The following is an 18,534-nucleotide window of genomic DNA, read 5'->3' on the forward strand; positions in this document are numbered from 1 at the left end:
ATCATGCCATGTGCAGCTCCTCCCTCTGCTCTGTGCCTTTCCACAACTCCTAGGATTGCCAGGCAGGCACCTGGGTACTCTTTGCCTCCAGTTCCCATGCTCTGAAGCACATCTACTGAGTACAGGGCCCCTGAGGTCCTTGGTATGACCTTGTCTTCATGGGTGTCATCTGGGGTTGCCAGCTCTGGGCTGGGATATATTTGTTAGGGGTGGAGCTGATGGGATTTCGGGCAGGGAAGGTCCTCAGTGGAATTCAATGCTTTGGAGTCGACCCTCCAAAGTAGCCATTTTCTCCAGGGCAACTGTTGCCTGGAGATGTTAAAATTCCAGGGGATCACCAGATCCCACCTGGGAACTGGCATCCTTATCACTTTCTGGTTGCCTCTGGTCGTCAATTTCTAGTTGGTGGTAGAACATCTGGAATTACAGCTGGTCTCCAAGTTCCAGAGATCACTTCCTCTGGAGAAAATGGCTGATTTGGAAGATGGGATTCCATAGCCTTATACTTTGGGGACGTATCTCCCCAGATCCCACCTTCCTCACCTCTACCTCCAAAATCTCCCAAGCATTTCCCAATACAGACTAACTTCCTCTCAGATGACTTCTGGGCAGCGCGGTAAACTCATGGCTTCCTATCTTACAAGGGCAGAGTTCACCAGGCCATGACGTGGTTCCCCGATTACCCTGGGACCTTCTGCACATCCTCCTTCTCAAAACAAATGACTTATTTCTCCTTGACAGGGGAAAGAGCCCATGCAGGAAGGCCTGTGCCAGTTTGCTTCCACAGCAAAGGGGCTTGACAACTTCCTGGTTATAAATAGCGATTGCTATATTGGAGCGCTTCACAATTCTTCAAGATGATTTCCTGACTCTCTGCCCCTCTGTTTGTCTCTTGTGGGAGGAATCTGAACAGTATCTAAACAAGCATGAACCAAAAAATGAAGGTTTATTATAACAACTCAAAGCATTGGTCCATCTATGTAAGGATTATCTTCACAGATCAGCAGCAAACTCTCCAAGCTCTTAGGCAGAAGTCTTTCATAGCACCTACTGCCTGGTCCTTTTAACTGGAGAGGCTGGGGATTGAACGCGGGACCTTCTGCATGCCAAGCAGATGCTCTACCACTGAGCCATGAAGTTGCTTTATGCCGAACCATATCATGGGTCTATTAAAGTCTGAACTGTCTATTCTAACTGGCCATGGCTTTCCAGAGTCTCAGGGAGCGGTCTTTCCTGTAACCTACTGGCGATTGAACATGGGACCTTCTGCATCCCTGCTCTACCAATGAGCCGTGAAACTGTCTTATGCTGAACCAGATCCTTGGCCCATTAAAGTCAGTATGGTCTATTCTAACTGTCTGTGACTCTCCAGCATCTCAGGCAGAGGTCTTTTCTATTATCTACTGGAGATTGAACCAGGGACCTTCTGCATGCCATGCAGATGCTCTACCAAAGAGTTGCCACCCCTCTCTAAACTTACTAACAATACTTGGAAATTTTGGGAAAGGTTTAGACTGATGGGAAAGGGATGTCTAGGCTAAGCCAAGCCTTCACCTCACTCTTGGCTAAGCATTGGGAGTCACCTTCCCTGTCCCTTTTCCTATTTGGACCTCCCATACACAGCCACTAATCTAGCAGACTTCCACCCACAGGCTATGAGATCCTGTGTCAAAGTGTTACTCATTCAATCTCTCACTTGGTGTGGTGGTTAAGAGCAGCTGCCTTTAATCTGGTGAGCCAGGTTTGATTCCCTGCTGCTCCAGATGCATTGAGCGGAGTGATTCTGAGCTAGTCACAGCCCTGTTAGGCCTGTTCTCACAGAGGGGCAATATCAGGACTCTCTCAGATTCACCTTCTTCGCAGGGTCTCTGTTGTGAGGAGAGGGAAGGAAGGCGATTGGAAGCGGTTTTGAGACTCCTTCTGGTAGTGAAAACCAGGTTATAAAACCCAACTTCTCTTTTTTCTATCTATACCATGTTTTCCCAACTTTTTTGAGCGTGCGGACAACTTTGGAACTTTGTCACAGCATGGTGGGCACAGCAACAAAATGGCTGCCTCAAGAGGCGGAGCCAGCTACAAAATGGCTGCTTCATGAGGGGGAGCCAGCTACTAAATGGCTGCTTCATGAGATGGAGCCAGCTACAAAATGGGTGTTTCAAGAGGTGGCGCCAGCTGCAAAATGGCTGCTTCATGAGGTGGAGCCAACTACAAAATGGCTGCTTCATGAGGTGGAGCCAGCTACAAAATGGCTGCTTCATGAGGTGGAGCCAGTTACAAAATGGCTGCTGCATTTTTTTTCCAGTTGCAATCAAGATCCCTGTGCTGTGGTGACAGCTGCTGCCCAAGCAAAATTTCTGAAAATCTGTACAGCCAATCATATGGCTAGTTAGAAGCCTCACTGGGCGTAAGCCCCACCCACTCTCCAAAAACACTTGGCAAGCAGCAGGAAAGGTCTCAGCGCATGCCACGGCGCCCACGGAGACCACGTCGGGGATCCCTGATATATACCGCAAGTGTGCAGGGCAAACTCCCTGGCATCCCTCAGAAGGGCAGCAACATGATTTCTGCATGTGCCCTATTTTTAACGGTGATAAATTAAGACGCTCCAGAAGTTCGCAGGCTATTTGGAGGATTTTTAATACACAACAGCAAAACTTTGTTTTTTAAAAAAACGGGTTTTTCCTCTCCTCTTTACCCCCCCCCCCATCACCGGCAAGCAGTAGGAAAGCAACACTAGTTTCATTTTAATAAGATTAAGTGACTTGGTGCCCCAATCTATCATAGTCTTTATTGGGAAGTGAAGTAAAATTGCACATCGGGGAGTCATAAAAAGGGGGGAGGAAATCAGCGTGAATAAAACAGATTTCTGACATTTCTTTCTTTAGAATGCCTCCCAGGGAAGAGAGAAGCGTCTCTCCCAAAGACAGAACTCCCAATTTCTCCCATTTTCCCCCCCTCATTTGCGAGGGTGACAGCGGAAGCCTGGACGGACCCAAGTCTTGAAACCGCCGTCCGGGTCCAGAAGAACGAGCAGTACGCCTTCCGTGGAGGAGGGGGGAAAAAGCCCAAATCCATCTTTCAGAAAAGAAGCACTGTGCTGATTACAGACTCAAAGGAAAAGGCGGGGTGGTTCCTCTCGCTTGCCACCCCCCAGCAGCCTAAACCCAACCAAAGCTTGTTCCGAAGCACACTCGTTTCAAAAGGGAAGACCAGATTTTGGGTTTCAAGCCAGCGCAAGTGCGCACCATGAGTCCTGGCGAAGAGCAACGCTCAGTCCTGGCTGCTGGGGCACGGCGGACGAAGAGAAGGCATAATCCTCCGGTTCGTACTTGAACTGGGTGTGGCCGTCTCCCAGGGCATCGCCAGATTGGTTGGGACCCTGCAGGGAAGCAAACACACGGCTCGTGGTTACAGTGGATGAGCGATAGGGTTGTGAGTGTCCTGCATGGTGCAGGGGGTTGGACTAGATGACCTAGGGGGTACCCTTCCAACTCTATGATTCTATGATTGCATGGTTGCAAGTAAACGTTTCTGGGCACCATATATTTGGAGATTTGGGTGGGGGGAGACCTGGGGAGGGCAGGGTTTGAAGCGGGGAGGATCCTCAGCAATGGATCGTGCCATACAGCCCACCTTACAAAACAGTTCTCTAACTCAGGGTAGTCAACCCGTGGTCCTCCAGATGTTCATGGACTAGAATTCCCATGAGCCCCTGCCAGCAAAGGCTGGCAGGGGCTCATGGGAATTGTAGTCCATGGACATCTGGAGGACCACAGGTTGACTATCCTTGCTCTAACTCATCCCTCTACCACACAAGGGACCTATTGTGGGGAGGACAAGATGATTGTAAGCTGCTTTGAGAGCCAGGATAGAGAAGAAGAGGGTACGAAAACCATACTCTTCTTCATGATCAGCCAATGAGGTCCCTCCTTTTCTCAGCATGGTGCAGCGGTTAAGAGCAGAGGCTTCTAATCTGGTGAGCCGGGTTTGATTCCCCGCTCCTCCACATGCAGCCAGCTGGGAGACCTATTGCTTGTCACAGTCCCATAAGAGCTGTTCTCACAGAGCAGTTCTCTCAGAGCTCTTTCAGCCCCACCTGCCTTACAGGGAGTCTGTTTTGGGGAGAGGAAAGGAAAACGATTGTAGGCTGCTTTGAGACTCCTTTGGGAAGTCAAAAGTGGGGCATAAAACCCAACTCTTCTTCTTCCATACTCCATTTCCCCTAGGCCCCACCCAAAATTCTCCAGGTGTTTCCCCAACCCGGAGTGGCAACTGTAAACTCAGCCTGCCTTTGTCTAGCAGGTAATATTCCTTCCCTCCTTGCTTTCTGGACATTTTGGAATGCAATACAGCTTTATATGCGCAGTAGGGCAATCCAAAAATTTAAGAGCATTTTGAAAGATGTGTGAAACTGCATCAGCTCTCTAGTTTCCTAGGAAAAGAGGGAAGGAAGCAGTTTCAGCTGCTTTGGAATTTCCCTTAGAAGAAAACCCTGCTTTATACCTGGTTGAATAGGAAGACAAAGCCTATGTAAGCCCATAGTCAAAAGCAGGGGTAGTCAAACTGCGGCCCTCCAGTTGTTCGTGGACTACAATTCCCATGAGCCCCTGCCAGAAAATGCTGGCAGGGGCTCATGGGAATTGTAGTCCATGGACATCTGGAGGGCCGCAGTTTGACTACCCTTGGTCAAAAGGTTCAGCAGCCCCTATTGTACATTACCTGGGACGTGGAGACTAAAGATTGTCCCGGATACTGGGTTGTCACAGTGGGTTCCGTTTTTAAAGTGACGGTGCTTTCAGAGTTCGTAACGGAAGAAGGGGAGTTGGTAGTTGAAGTGGCAGACCCTGAAAGTAGAAGGGGTTAAAAGGATTTAGAGAGCAATGCAGACACAAAAGCAAACTCCTATCAATGTCACGGCTAGAATCGCCACCATAATTTATCGACTTCTCATGCCGGTGTTTGCCCGCCCAAGCCAATGATAATTAAGGTCTTGCCCCGATCTGCATTCAGCCCCCACATTTTCATGTTTTATAAGTGTTATAGAATAACGACCACCTGGAAGAGGAAGAAGAAGAAGAGTTGGCTCTTATATGCTGCTTTTCCCTACCCGAAGGAATCTCAAAGCGGCCTACAATCGTCTTCCCTTTCCTCTCCCCACAACAGACACCCTGTGGGGTGGGTGAGGCTGAGAGAGCCCTGAGATTACTGAAGAAGAAGAAAAGTTGGTTCTTATAGGCAGCTTTTCTCAACCCGAAGGAGTCCCAAAGCGGCTTACAGCCGCTTTCCCTTATCCACTCCCCACAGCAGACACCCTGTGAGGGAGGTGAAGCTGAGAGAGCCCTGATATTACTGCTCAGTCAGAACAGCTTTATCAGTGCTTTGGAGAGCCCAAGGCCACCCAGCTGATTGCATGTGGGGGAGCGCAGAATGAAACCCAGCTCACCAGATTGAAAGTCAGTCCTCCTAACCACCACACCAAACTCAATCTAGAAATTTGGGATGAAAATGCACACTTGTACTGGATCGTACCATCCTCTAGTCATCCATTGCTGCCAATTTAAGTGTGATCAGATGAGAACTGACCTGACCTGACCTTCTGCTCATGAAGAGGCTGTGGCCCAGTGGTAGAGACAGTTTGGTGTATTGGTTAGGAGTGCGGACTTCTAATCTGGCATGCCAGGTTAAATCTGCGCTCCCCCACATGCAACCAGCTGGGTGACCTTGGGCTCGCCACGGCACTGATAAAACTGTTCTGACCGAGCAGGAATATCGGGGCTCTCTCAGCCTCACCCACCTCAGAGGGTGTCTGTTGTGGGGAGAGGAAAGGGAAGGTGACTGTAAGCCGCTTTGAGCCTCCTTTGGGTAGGGAAAAGCGGCATGTAAGAACCAACTCTTCTTCTTCATCTTCTTCTTCATCTGCTTGGCATACAGAAGGTCCCAGGTTCAATCCTTGATCTCACTGGTTAAAAGGGCCAGGTATTAGGACCTCTACCTATATAGACTTTATAGAGCTATTGCCAGTCTACATAGATAATACTGACCTTGGTTTTAGCCCCTGGTTATGGCTTGCAGAATGAGCCAAGCTGGTAAAGCCCAGAAGTTGAGTTAGAGTTATATATATTTTTGCTGCACATCAAAATTATATCTTTGGTGTTCCTTTGGAAAGTGTTGAGAGTCCACAATGGTTGATAGGACAAGAAGAAGAGCTGGGTTTTTGTACCCTGCTTTTCACTATCCAAGGGTTCCTCAAAGTAGCTTACAATCGCCTTCCCTTCCTCTCCCCACAAGAAAATCCTGTGAGGTAGGTGGGGCTGAGAGAGCCCTGAGAGAACTGGGAATGGCCCAAGGTCACCCAACTGGCTGCATGTGGAGGAGAATTGGGAAATCAAACCTGGTTCCTCCAATTTAGAGACCTCTGCTGTTAGCCACTACACCTCACTGGTTCTCAAATACACTCATGAAATCTGCAATCAGACCACTGACTCTCAAGGCCAGCATTGTCAGCTCTGACTGGCAGCAGCTCTCCAGCAGCTCTCGAGTGAGAGAGAGCCAGTATGGCGTGGTGGTTAAGAGCAGTAGCTTCTAATCTGGTGACCCAGGTTTGATTCCCCCTCACTGGCTGTCTTAAAGCAGCGGCTGTACAGATCCTCTGAGTCTAGTTCTCTGAGTCTAGTTCAGCAGAGGAATGGGCTGCCTAAGGAGGTGGGGAGCTTCCCTCACTGGCCGTCTTCAAGCAGCGGCTGGACAGATCCTTCTCCTGGATGCTTGAGGCTGATCCTGCACTGAGCAGGGGGTGGGACTGGATGGCCTGGATGGCCCTTCCCACTCTAGGATTCCAGGAGTCTAGTTCAGCAGAGGAATGGGCTGCCTAAGGAGGTGGGGAGCTCCCCCTTACTGGTGGTCTTCAAGCAGCGGCTGGACAGATCCTTCTCCTGGATGCTTGAGGCGGATCCTGCCTAGAGGAGGGGGTGGGACTAGATGGCCTGTGTGGCCCCTTCCCACTCTAGGATTCTAGGAGTCTAGTTCAGCAGTAGAAGGGGCTGCCTAAGTGGAGGTCTTTAAGCAGCAACTGAACAGATACTTTTCATCTGATCACCTGATCTTTTCAACTGGAGATGACAGGGATTGAACATGGCACCAAGCAGGTGTTCTGCCACCCAGTTGATAGTTCTAATTATCTGTATCCAGTGGACGATTGGGATAGCTCCCTTTGCAACTGATTTCCTATACGTTGCTACAGGGATCCTTTTAGTTTACCAGGCAGATCAGCATTTAGATACGGCGATCCATACTTCTGGATAGTCCCTCCCTGCTTCCTTTATAACAGGGGTAGTCAACCTGTGGTCCTCCAGATGTCCATGGACTACAATTCCCAAGAGCCCCTGCCAGCAAATGCTGGCAGGGGCTCCTGGGAATTGTAGTCCATGGACATCTGGAGGACCAAAGGTTGACTACCCCTGCTTTATAATATTAGATCCCATGTCGTATCACCCAATAAATGATTCCCACCCATTCCGGAATCCTTTCCAGAGCCCACAAGAAACCCTGGTACTAAAAGCTGGACTTAATAGCTCCAGAATTAGCCAGGCAAACCACGCCAACTGCCAAAAGAAAGTCCCAAATTGGCTACCTGTTGAAGATTTGCCTTTGTTTATATTTTTCGGTTTCCTCTTCCTTGTCTGGATACTTTCCTTCTTCATCGCCAGAGGCCTTGGCACCTGGATGTGAAGAAAGGGAGTTAGGCCTGGTGTAATGAGCAATTGGAAGCCTTTCATTTAGACCCTGCTTTTCATTGCCCGAAGAAGTCTCTAAGCGGCTGACAATCGCCTTCCCTTCCTCTCCCCACGATAGAGATCTTGTGAGGCGGGTGAGGCTGAGAGAGCCCTGATATTACTGAAGAAGAAGAAGAATTGGGACTTATATGCCGCTTTTCTCTACCCGAAGGAGTCTCAAAGCAGCTTCCATTCGCCTTCCCTTTCCTCTCCCCACAACAGACACCCGGTGAGGGAGGTGAGGCTGAGAGAGCCCTGATATTACTGAAGAAGAGTTAGTTCTTATATGCCACTTTTTTCTACCTGAAGGAGTCTCAAAGTGGCTTACAGTTGCCTTCTCTTTCCTCTCCCCACAGCAGACACCCTGTGAGGTGGGTGAGGCTGTGAGAGCCCTGATATTAAGAAGAAGAGTTGGTTCTTATATGCCGCTTTTCTCTACCCGAAGGAGGCTCAAAGCAGCTTCCATTCGCCTTCCCTTTCCTCTCCCCACAACAGACACCCTTTGAGGTAGGGGAGGCTGAGAGAGCTCTGACCTTACTGCTCTGTGAAAACTGCTCTATCAGGACTGTGATGAGCCCAAGGTCACCCGCTCTAGTTGATACCATGGAATTCTCTTGCAGGATATCGGAAATGAGCTGAGCATAGCTAGGAGGGAATCTCAACAACAGTTACTCCTGTTTCGTATGTAAGAGTGCCAGTCTTCAGTTGGGCCTTGAAATCTCTTACTATTACTGATGATCTCCTTGGGCTCCCCCCGCCCCCCCCCCCCAAATCTCTAAGCGGCTGACAATCGCCTTCCCTTCCTCTCCCCACAACAGAGACCTTGTGAGGGAGGTGAAGCTGAGAGAACCCTGATATTACTGAAGAAGAAGAAGAGCTGGTTCTTATATGCCACTTTTCTCTACCCAAAGGAGTCTCAAAGCAGCTTACATTCGGAACTGACAAGCCCGTTTTTACACCTCAAATGGACACTGAACAAGGGCATAAAAAACTAGGCCTCCCTCTGACATTTCATTTGTGTTTGACCCAGCTGGTTGCCATTTTTCCAAGCCCCTCTCTCTCTGTGTCAAGAGAGAAGGCTCCATGCATCCATGAACTTGTGTGCCACAATAAATCTTTCAGGTACCCCAGGATCCTTTGTTGACTTAGACTGCACACAAACGCGCTCTCCTCCCCTCCTTCTACACTGTGCATTGTTCAAATGGCAGGATGTCCTTGTCCTTCGCGGAGGCTATTTTTCTCAGAGGCAGGCCTTGGGTAACAGATGGACAAGACACACTGGTTGGAGAACTTCCTGATAGATGGTCTTCATTTCCTAATCCCCCTACCCCATCCCCTGCGATAGCTTGGGAGAATGGGCTGTAAAATAAAACACTCTTCTGTCCCTTGCATCCAAATTGCCACCCCTCCACATTTTCAGGCCTTCCAATTTTAAAAAGCGGAAGAGGATTTAAGCTCCCATCTTCCTTTCTTGAGATTCTTCATTTATTCAAATGAAGAGAACCAAAGCTGCGATGTCACTTTGGTGCCAGGGTTAAGAGCGGCGGATTCTAATCTGAAGAACCGGGTCTGATTCTCTACTTCTACTCCACAGGCAGTCAGCTGGGTGCCCTTGAGCTAGTCCCAGTTCTCTCAGAGCTCTCTCAGCCCCATCTACCTAACAGGGTTTCTGTTGTGGGGAGAGGAAAGGAAGGCGATTGTAAACCGCTTTGAGACCCCTTTGGGTGGTAAGAAGCAGGGTACAAAAATCCAGCTCTCTCTTCAGCTCTTCATTTCAATGCTACGTTCTGCACGGGTGAATCCAGGATTAGAGATGAATTCTATCATGCCCTCAAAGCACATGACGTATTGGGAAATGGTCTTCACATTTCTGCTTGTGCAAAAAATAGACAAACAGGGGGAAAGAGCATGTAGATCAATAAAGCTTACAGTTAACAGATGAATACTTTTGTTCCTACTACAGATTAACATTAAACACCTAGTTTCGTTGTAAAACTTCTTCAGTTTTATAATAATCATTGCAAGCAACCAAAATTTTCAAACAGGACAAAGTCTCTTGGGAACAGAATACAGGTTGTACTGGGTCACCAGTTCTGGGTTGGGAAATACCTGGAAACTTTGGGGGTGGAGCTGGGATCGGGCGGGATTTGGGGTGGGGAGAGACCCTAGTGGAGTATAATGCTATGGAGTCCACCCTCCAAGGCAGCCATTTTTCCCAGGGGAACCAATCTCTGTCGCCTGGAGATGAGCTGCAGAAACCAGAGGATCCCCAGGTCTGTTGTGAGGAGAGGAAGGGAAGGTGATTGTCAGCCACTTTGAGACTCTTTCTGGTAGAGAAAAGTGGCTTATAAAACCCAACTCTTCTTCTTGATCTTCCCTGGAAGCCAAATGAAAAAGAAAACTAAGGTTTCATCTCTGAAAAGAAGTTCTGACCATAGAGTTTCTGGACGTTCCTAGAGCTATTCTCGTTACTTTCTAGGTATCTCTAGGATTCGACAGAAACTCTATGGTCAGAACACTTAAGTACGCAGCTGAGGCCTAGTTGTCTTTTTCATTTTTCTCTTGGGGGAACCCCCTCCCCAATCCTCTTCGAGGCAACCCTATTGACCAGCAGTAACACAGGCTCAGGAGCTCAAGAAATTATGAACTCCCTACATTCTGCAAGGGGGGTTGGACTAGATGATCCCACAGTTCCCTTCCAGCTCTATGATTCTAAGTAGCTGTCCCCTTACCCCGTGGAGTTTCATGTACAGTCCACACGCATTGCAGACGGGCTCTCCCTCTGCATTTCGTCTCCAGAGCGTCGTGTTGGTGGTGTGACAGTTCGTGCAACACAGACCTGCCCGTCTCGAGGAAGACTGCAAAAAGAAAGCAAACGACCCCCTTAGACGCTGCCTGGCTCGCTCACAGGAGAGAGACGGAACGACCCCATTAGATAAAGGAGGAGGATGGGATCTTTGCTTGAAACCCATTTCCTGGAAGATGAAAAATGTCCATTAGACCAGGGGTAGTCAAACCTGTGGTCCTCCAGATGTCCATGGAATACAGTTCTCATGAGCATTCGCTGGCAGGGGCTCATGGGAATTGTAGTCCATTATCATCTGGAGGACCACAGGTTGACTACCCCTGCATTAGACACAAAAGAGAACCACATTCATTAGGACCAAATCCCTTTCTGCTGAAATCACTTCTCATTGGCGATTTTAAAAAAAACACCAAAACTCTACTGCAACAAAACTAGGTAATATCCCCTTTCATCCCTTCCGCTGAAGTTAAATGGATTTTGGCCCACAAACGTTATCTCAGAATCTTGGGCAAGAACATCGAAAGAATGTTTAATGACAGTGTTGCCTGTATTAGATTGCTGCGGGGAGATATTCTTCTCACTAAGCAGCAGTCAGAGATGGCTTTGAGACTGCATTCCATCTTCTGAAATGGATAGAGGTAAATTAATTTTCCGGAATGAATAAAGTTGACCCAGTCGCATCGGCCGCAAGGCTCTTGGAATACTAAACACAAAAGCGCATTTAATTAGGCACCGGCCTTAAGCGTTTTCTCAGAGTTTAAAGGTAAAGGTATCCCCTGTGCAAGCACCGGGTCATGTCTGACCCTTGGGGTGACGTCCTCTAGCGTTTTCTTGGCAGACTCAATACGGGGTGGTTTGCCAGTGCCTTCCCCAGTCATTACCGTTTAACCCCCAGCAAGCAAGCTGGGTACTCATTTCACCGACATCGGAAGGATGGAAGGCTGAGTCAACCTTGAGCCGGCTGCTGGGATCGAACTCCCAGCCTCATGGGCAGAGCTTTCAGACTGCATGTCAGCTGCCATACCACCCTGCGCCACAAGAGGCTCAGAGCTTAGGGCTGTTCTAAGGGGATAGTCACTAACCCAAACCCAACCAGAACGCACCAAATTCCTTTATGGAGGGATTCTTGGATTATTCATACTTATTCCCATTCTAGATTCAGGTTGGTTCATTGATTGATTGATGGATTCATCTGATTTTTATCCCACCTCTCCCAGCATCATTGGCCTGTGGCCGCTAACATCAAGTTTAAAATAGGATACAAACATTAAAGGCGTACCATAAAAATTAAAACAGCTCAACAACAGCATCGTCTTACAGAAGTCATGAAAATAAATAGGTGCACTTCACAAGTGACTCCGTGAGGTTATCGTATGACCGGCAGAGGGGTGCCCTAGTATAGAGGAGGGCCTCAAGACGATATTGATGTCCATGTCCTGGCCTCAACCAAATGCCTGGTGGAGTTTTACAGGCCCTGAAGAACTCAGGCAACTCCACCAGGGCCCTGAGATCTTTCAAGAGCTTATTCCTCCAGGAGGGGGGCCAGGACGGAAAAGGCTCTGCTGACACCTTTATTGGTGCCTGCTCATTGTTTTTAGGAAGTAGTGTCAGGGCCAGATAGGACTTCTGCCCAGCAAGGCTATTGGAGATTTGATTGGCTGTGCAGAATTTTTTTTAAATGTTCCTTTGGGAGCCGCCACACAGCGCAAGGATCTTTGCTATGTGCCTAAAGGCAAGTTGCAACAATCGTTCTATGGTTGGCTCCACCTCCTGCGGCAGCCATTTTGTGGAAGCCATTTTAAGGTGGCACCCAGCACGCCGTGTCGGAATCCCAAAAAGGCCCTTGGGTTAGACAGGGGTAGTCAAACTGTGGCCCTCCAGATGTCCATGGACTACAATTCCCAGGAGCCCCTGCCAGCGAATGCTGGCATTCGCTGGCAGGGGCTCCTGGGAATTGTAGTCCATGGACATCTGGAGGGCCGCAGTTTGACTCCCCCTGGGTTAGAGTGTTAGGCTAAGACCTGGGTTCAAATTTTTTCATGAAGACAAAGTCACAAGGAACAACCACTTTGTCCCCCCTGAATCCCACGGAGGAAGGCTAGACTAAAAATGGATAAACTGATCAGGCACAGCAGCAGAGGCAAAAATTGGAAACAGTTTTCTCAGTTAACAACTGCATCTTGGCTGCAAAGCATCAGCGATACAACAGCCAGCTCTCTGTTAGTTAAGAAAGATTATTCTATTTCTTCTACAGTGGCAAAGTTTTGTTCTATCTCCTTGGTCGATTTTAAGTGACTTGGTTGTTAACTTAATAACGTTATTGTGGTTTTATCTATGTTTTGATGTAGGTCAATGATAATGAATGAATGAATGAATGAATGAATGAATGAATGAATGAATGAATGAATGAATGAATAATGAATGAATGAATGAATGAATGAATGAATGAACGAACAATTGCCAATTCTGGATTGAGAAATATCAGGGGATGTTAGGGGTGGAGCCTGAGGAGGGCGGGGCTTAGGGAGAGGAGAAACCTCAGTGGATAGAATGCCATTGAGTCCACCTTCCACGGTGGCCATTTTCTCCAGATCAACTGATCTCTGCCACCAGGAGATCAGTCGTAATCTCAGAGATCTGGAGGCTTGCTTGTTCCCTCCCTTCGAAACCAGCAGGCCTAATCATAGATGGAGGGCAAAAGAAAAGGATCCGTTGCTTCTCTCTGATAAAGGACTGGAAGGAGATAAGCACTGCTGAAGTTCTACCCATTTTCATGAGAGGAGGATGAATGACTGCATCTCCCTGTCCGGGCCTCGGCTTCCAGAGTGTTTTGACCTTGCCTCGGAAGTTGTTGGCAGTAACATCGGGCCTCCTCTGGTGTTTGTTTATGCAACATGGGATCAAGCCCTTCAACTGACAGTGCCTCAGACAGCCAAACACAGTTGAGAAGCCATCAGCAGAAGGGACTTCGATGTGTTTATGTGAAATATGTCAGAGAAGTGCCATCAACCCAAGGACCAGAAATGCTGGTTTTTACTCCCTGCTTTTCACTAGCCAAAGGAAGTGGCTGAGAGCCAGTTTGGTGTAGTGGTTAGGAGTGCGGACTTCTAATCTGGCATGCCAGGTTCGATTCTGCGCTCCCCCACATGCAGCCAGCTGGGTGACCTTGGGCTCGCCACGGCACTGATAAAACTGTTCTGACCGGGCAGTGATATCAGTGCTCTCTCAGCCTCACCCACCCCACAGGGTGTCTGTTGTGGGGGGAGGAATGGGAAGGCGACTGTAAGCCGCTTTGAGCCTCCTTCGGGTAGGGAAAAGTGGCATATAAGAACCAACTCTTCTTCTTCTTCTTACAATGGCCTGCCCTTCCTCTCCCCACAACAGAAACTCTGCGAGGTAAGTGGGGCTGAGAGAGAACTGCTCTTAACAGAACTGTGACTAGCTCAAGGTCATCTAGCTGGCTGCATGTGGAGAAGTGGGAAATCAAACCTGAATATATAAATATGTCATATATTCACAGTTAGATAAAGACGAAGAAAGGCTGGTTTTTATGCCTTGCTTTTCGCAATCCGAGGAGTCTCAAAGCGGCTTACAATCACCTTTCCTCCCTTTCAGCACAACAGACACCCTGTGAGGGAGGTAGGACTGAGAAAGCCCTGATGTTATTGCTCTGAGAGAACTGCTCTAATGGAACTGTGACTTGCCCAAGGTCATCTAGCTGGCCGCGTGTGGAGAAGTGGGAAATACTCTAGGTTGATTTGATCTAGAGCCCTGAGTTATCTTTTTGGTGGTCCGTGGTTTCCATGGGCAAAGGAGAACAAGATGCAACCCAATAAGGGGACATTTGCTCCCTTGAAGTCTTTGAAAGGTTCTCACTTAAGAGGAGGGCAGGGAAAGGTTCCTGTGGGTGGCCGAGGACAGGACCAGCAGCAATCAGTTGAAGCTACAGGTAGAATGGTACCAGCTAGATATCAGGAAAAGATTTTTTCCACAGAGTAGTTCAGCAGTGGAATGGGCTGCCTAAGGAGGTGGGGAGCTCCCCCTCACCGGTGATCCAACAGGTCTCTCGGTCACTTTATAGCAGGGGTAGTCAAACTGCGGCCCTCCAGATGCCCATGGACTACAATTCCCATGAGCCCCTGCCAGCAAATGCTGGCAGGGGCTCATGGGAATTGTAGTCCATTGACATATGGAAGGCCGCAGTTTGGCTACCCCTGATTTATAGGGAAAGCATTTGGTCAGCCTTACCAGTCTTTTCTGGGGTTTGATGAGGGGACGGTTAATGCCATTCATTTTGTGGTACAGTCCACAGGCGTTGCACAGGTAGTGCCCGGTGCCATCCTTCCTCCAGAGCGGCGTGGACATTGCCCCACAGTTGACGCATTCTCTGCCATCGCCCGGGAATTCTTCCAAAAACTCTGAAAGGCAAAGAAATACAAGGACAGGTTTTGTTAAGGGCTTGGCACCTAAGTACAGAGTGGCATAGCTAGGTTGGATTCCCCAGTCCTCTTCCACATGCAGCCAGTTGGGTGACCTTGGGATAGTCACCGTCCTGTTAGAGCTGTTCTGACAGAGCAGTTCTGTTAGGACTCTCTCAGCCCAAATGTAAGCTGCTTTGAGACTCCTTCTAGTAGAGAAAAGCGGCATATAATAACCAACTCTTCTTCTTCAGTAATCTCAGGGCTCTCTCAGTCTCTCCTCCCTCACAGGGTGTCTGTTGTAGGGAGAGGAAAGGGAAAGTGAATGGAAGCCGCTTTGAGACTCCTTCAGGTAGAGACAAGTGGCATATAAGAACCATTTCACATGGGCAGAAAATTGGTGCTCTTCTTCCAGGTATAGGTCAGGGCAGCAGAATTTGGCCTCCTTCCTCTCCTCTGCCTTGGAGGACTGCTTATAAACTGCTTATGCCCCTATCAGGGATTTACAGGAACATTTTAAAGCCCATTTAAACTGAATTAGTTTTCAATCAATGATGTTTTAAGAATGCTGTATGGGTTTTTATATCATTTAAACCAGGGGTAGTCAAACTGCGGCCCTCCAGATGTCCATGGACTACAATTCCCATGAGCGAATGCTGGCAGGGGCTCATGGGAATTGTAGTCCATGGACATCTGGAGGGCTGCAGTTTGACTACCCCTGATTTAAACCATACCGAGACTGTGACTAGAAAGGGCCAGTCTATAAATTAAATCAATCAGTCCAGAATTCTGGGATATCAACCCTATGGGCAGTGACTCAACAGACTACTGAAATGTTGGACAATGAGAATACATGTTGGTTAAAATCATTGAATCAGAGTTCAATGGGTCATCACCCCCCCACACACAAAATACAGGAAATTCACAACTACCTGCCCAATCAACAGGGACCCCAATTCCATGCTCAGATGATGCCCCCCTACCAGAATCCCTGGCCAATCTGGGCCGAAAGAAATTCACCTCCTGAGCCCAAAGTGGTGATTGGCATTTCCCTGGGCATGCAAGAAAGGGCCACAAGAGCCCAGCCCTGACACAAACACACTCACAGTCTCCCCAAGTTCACAGAATAAGCATTTCTTTCAAATGACTATCAAGCCCTTTACTTAAAAACTTCCAATGAAGAAGAACCCACCACCTCCCAAGGAAATCTGTTCCACTGAGGAACTGTTCTAACTGTCAGGAACTTCTTCCGGATGTTTAGATGGAATTTCTTTTGAATGAATTTTAACACATTGGTTCTGGTCCGTCCCTCCAGGGCAGGAGAGAACAACTCTGCTCCATCCTCTATGTGACAACCCTTCAAGGACTTGAAGATGGCTATCCTATCACCTCAATCTATCATATCACCTCCATGAATCTATCTAGCCTCACTTTTAAAGCTGCTTATTCCTGTACCATCAACTACATCCTCTGGCAGTGAATTCCACATTTAATCATGCACTGTGTGTTTCTTTTTTTCTGTCCTGAATCTACTCCTCATCAGCTTCATTGGATGCTCGAGTCCCAATATTTTGGGAGCCAGAGAAAAATTCCCTTTGTCTGCTCTATCCACCCCATGCATAATTTCAGAAACCTCAATCAGCTTTTCATCATTGGCTTTATCAAGGGAAATATGGGAGGGCTATTATACTCTGTAGTTGAAACCTGTGCTCAAATCCCTTCCACGGATGAATGAAATACAAGAAAGGAAGATACAGTTTTGCTGAGAATTAACTTTTGTACCACTGGCTATGGTCTTCCCAGTTGCAATGTATGGCTGTGAAAGTTGGACCATAAGGAAGGCCGAGCGTCAAAGAATTGAGGCTTTTGAACTCTGGTGCTGGAGAAGACTCTTGCGAGTCCCTTGGACTGCAAGGCGAACAAACCGGTCAGTCCTAGAGGAGATCAGCCCTGCCTGCTCCTTAGAAGGCCAGATCCTGAAGATGAAACTCAAATACTTTGGCCACCTCATGAGAAGGAAGGACTCCCTGGAGAAGAGCCTAATGCTGGGAGCGATCGAGGGCAAAAGAAGAAGGGGACGACAGAGAATGAGGTGGCTGGATGGAGTCACTGAAGTAGTCGGTGCAAACTTAAATGGACTCCGGGGAATGGCAGAGGACAGGAAGGCCTGGAGGATCATTGTCCATGGGGTCGCGATGGGTCGGACACGTCTTCGCACCTAACAACAACAACAACGGTAGTAGCACCAAAGTCACAATTGACAATGAGAATATTAAATGTATTGATGATTTCATCTATGATCACGCAAAGTGCTGGATGCAGCCAGGAAATCAGACAGCGAATAACCCTGGGCCGGGACGCAATGTTAAGCATGAACCAAATATGGAAAAGTAAAGATATCAGCCTTAATACAAAATGCCGGCTAGTCAGCACCATTATCTTCCCCATTACAAGCTATGGATGCGAAAGCTGGACCCCGAAGAAGGAAGACAGGAGGAGAATAGATGCTTTCGAATTACGGTGTTGGATTCGAATGCTGCAAATACCATGGACAGCCAAAGTTACCAACAAGATAGTTTTAGAGAGGAGCAAACCAACTATGTCATTAGAAGGGAAGATTTTACGGCTAAAACTCAACTTACTTTGGACACATCGTGTGATCAAACTCACTAGAAAAATCCTTAATGCTCGGCATGGCCAGCGGCAAAAGTTAACGTGGTCGCCAAAGGATCCGCTGGCTCGACACGATCAAAGCCGACACAGGGATGACCATGAACCAACTAAAAGAAGTGGTCATTGACAGAGACACATGGCAGAAACTTTCCTATAGAATCACTGAGGGTTGGACACAACTGAACAGATAACATCATCATCAGTTTTTGTACCTGATTATTTGCTACAATGATGTGAAACATAATTTGTTTTGAGCTAACAGAAACTGTGGGCATTAGTTATTATCTGGCACTTTTCTTGGATGCTTTAGGATGCTCTGGGCTGATCCTGTGTTGAGCAGGGGGTTGGACTAGATGGCCTGTATGGCCCCTTCCAACTCTATGATTCTATGATTCTATGACCTGTATGGCCCCTTCCAACTCTATGATTCTATGATTCTAACAACAGTTGCGGTGTGCATATTACTTTTGAGCTTTGCCTGTTGTTCTCCATACTTTGTGGCATCTGTACCATCACCTGGAGGTTGGCAACTCCCGAGTAACGCCAAGAAAAATGCCAGTAGTAAATAAGGCCCAAGTAGACTTCACTTGGATGGATGAATCGTTGCATAAGGATTCCTTCTATCCCCTTGTTGGTCTCCTCTCTCTTCTCCCCCGACCTGCCTGAACCAGCCACCTAAGGGAAGGGGGGAGAGAAAAATTCTTCTCCTCCACGCTTCTTTTCAAGCCCATTTATTCTTCAATCCGGAAGAATAAATACCTCGTCAATTGATGGCCGCTGACTTCTTCGGCCCGGCTAAATTTACCCCGCAGAGGCCTGGCCCGAAAGCCGCTCCAGCCAGGCCGAGGAAGGGCAGCCCCGAACG

General features: G+C 48.1%; 1 protein-coding gene across 2 annotated transcripts in view; it reads right to left on the bottom strand.

The window, feature by feature from the left end:
* Positions 1-2,621: 2,621 nt before the first annotated feature.
* GATA5 (GATA binding protein 5) overlaps positions 2,622-18,534 on the bottom strand; it is a 61,419-nt gene continuing 45,506 nt past the window's right edge. For both annotated transcript variants that reach the window (XM_077335795.1, XM_077335794.1), the window contains exons 3-7: positions 14,827-14,996; positions 10,505-10,630; positions 7,631-7,718; positions 4,720-4,844; positions 2,622-3,379 (exon numbers count right to left, since the gene is read on the bottom strand). In XM_077335795.1, the coding sequence (XP_077191910.1) occupies positions 3,224-3,379; positions 4,720-4,844; positions 7,631-7,718; positions 10,505-10,630; positions 14,827-14,996 (665 nt within the window). In that variant the 3' untranslated portion in view covers positions 2,622-3,223. The remainder of the gene's footprint in view (positions 3,380-4,719; positions 4,845-7,630; positions 7,719-10,504; positions 10,631-14,826; positions 14,997-18,534) is intronic.

This window comes from Paroedura picta, chromosome 4, assembly GCF_049243985.1.
Source record: "Paroedura picta isolate Pp20150507F chromosome 4, Ppicta_v3.0, whole genome shotgun sequence".
Taxonomy (NCBI): domain Eukaryota; kingdom Metazoa; phylum Chordata; class Lepidosauria; order Squamata; family Gekkonidae; genus Paroedura; species Paroedura picta.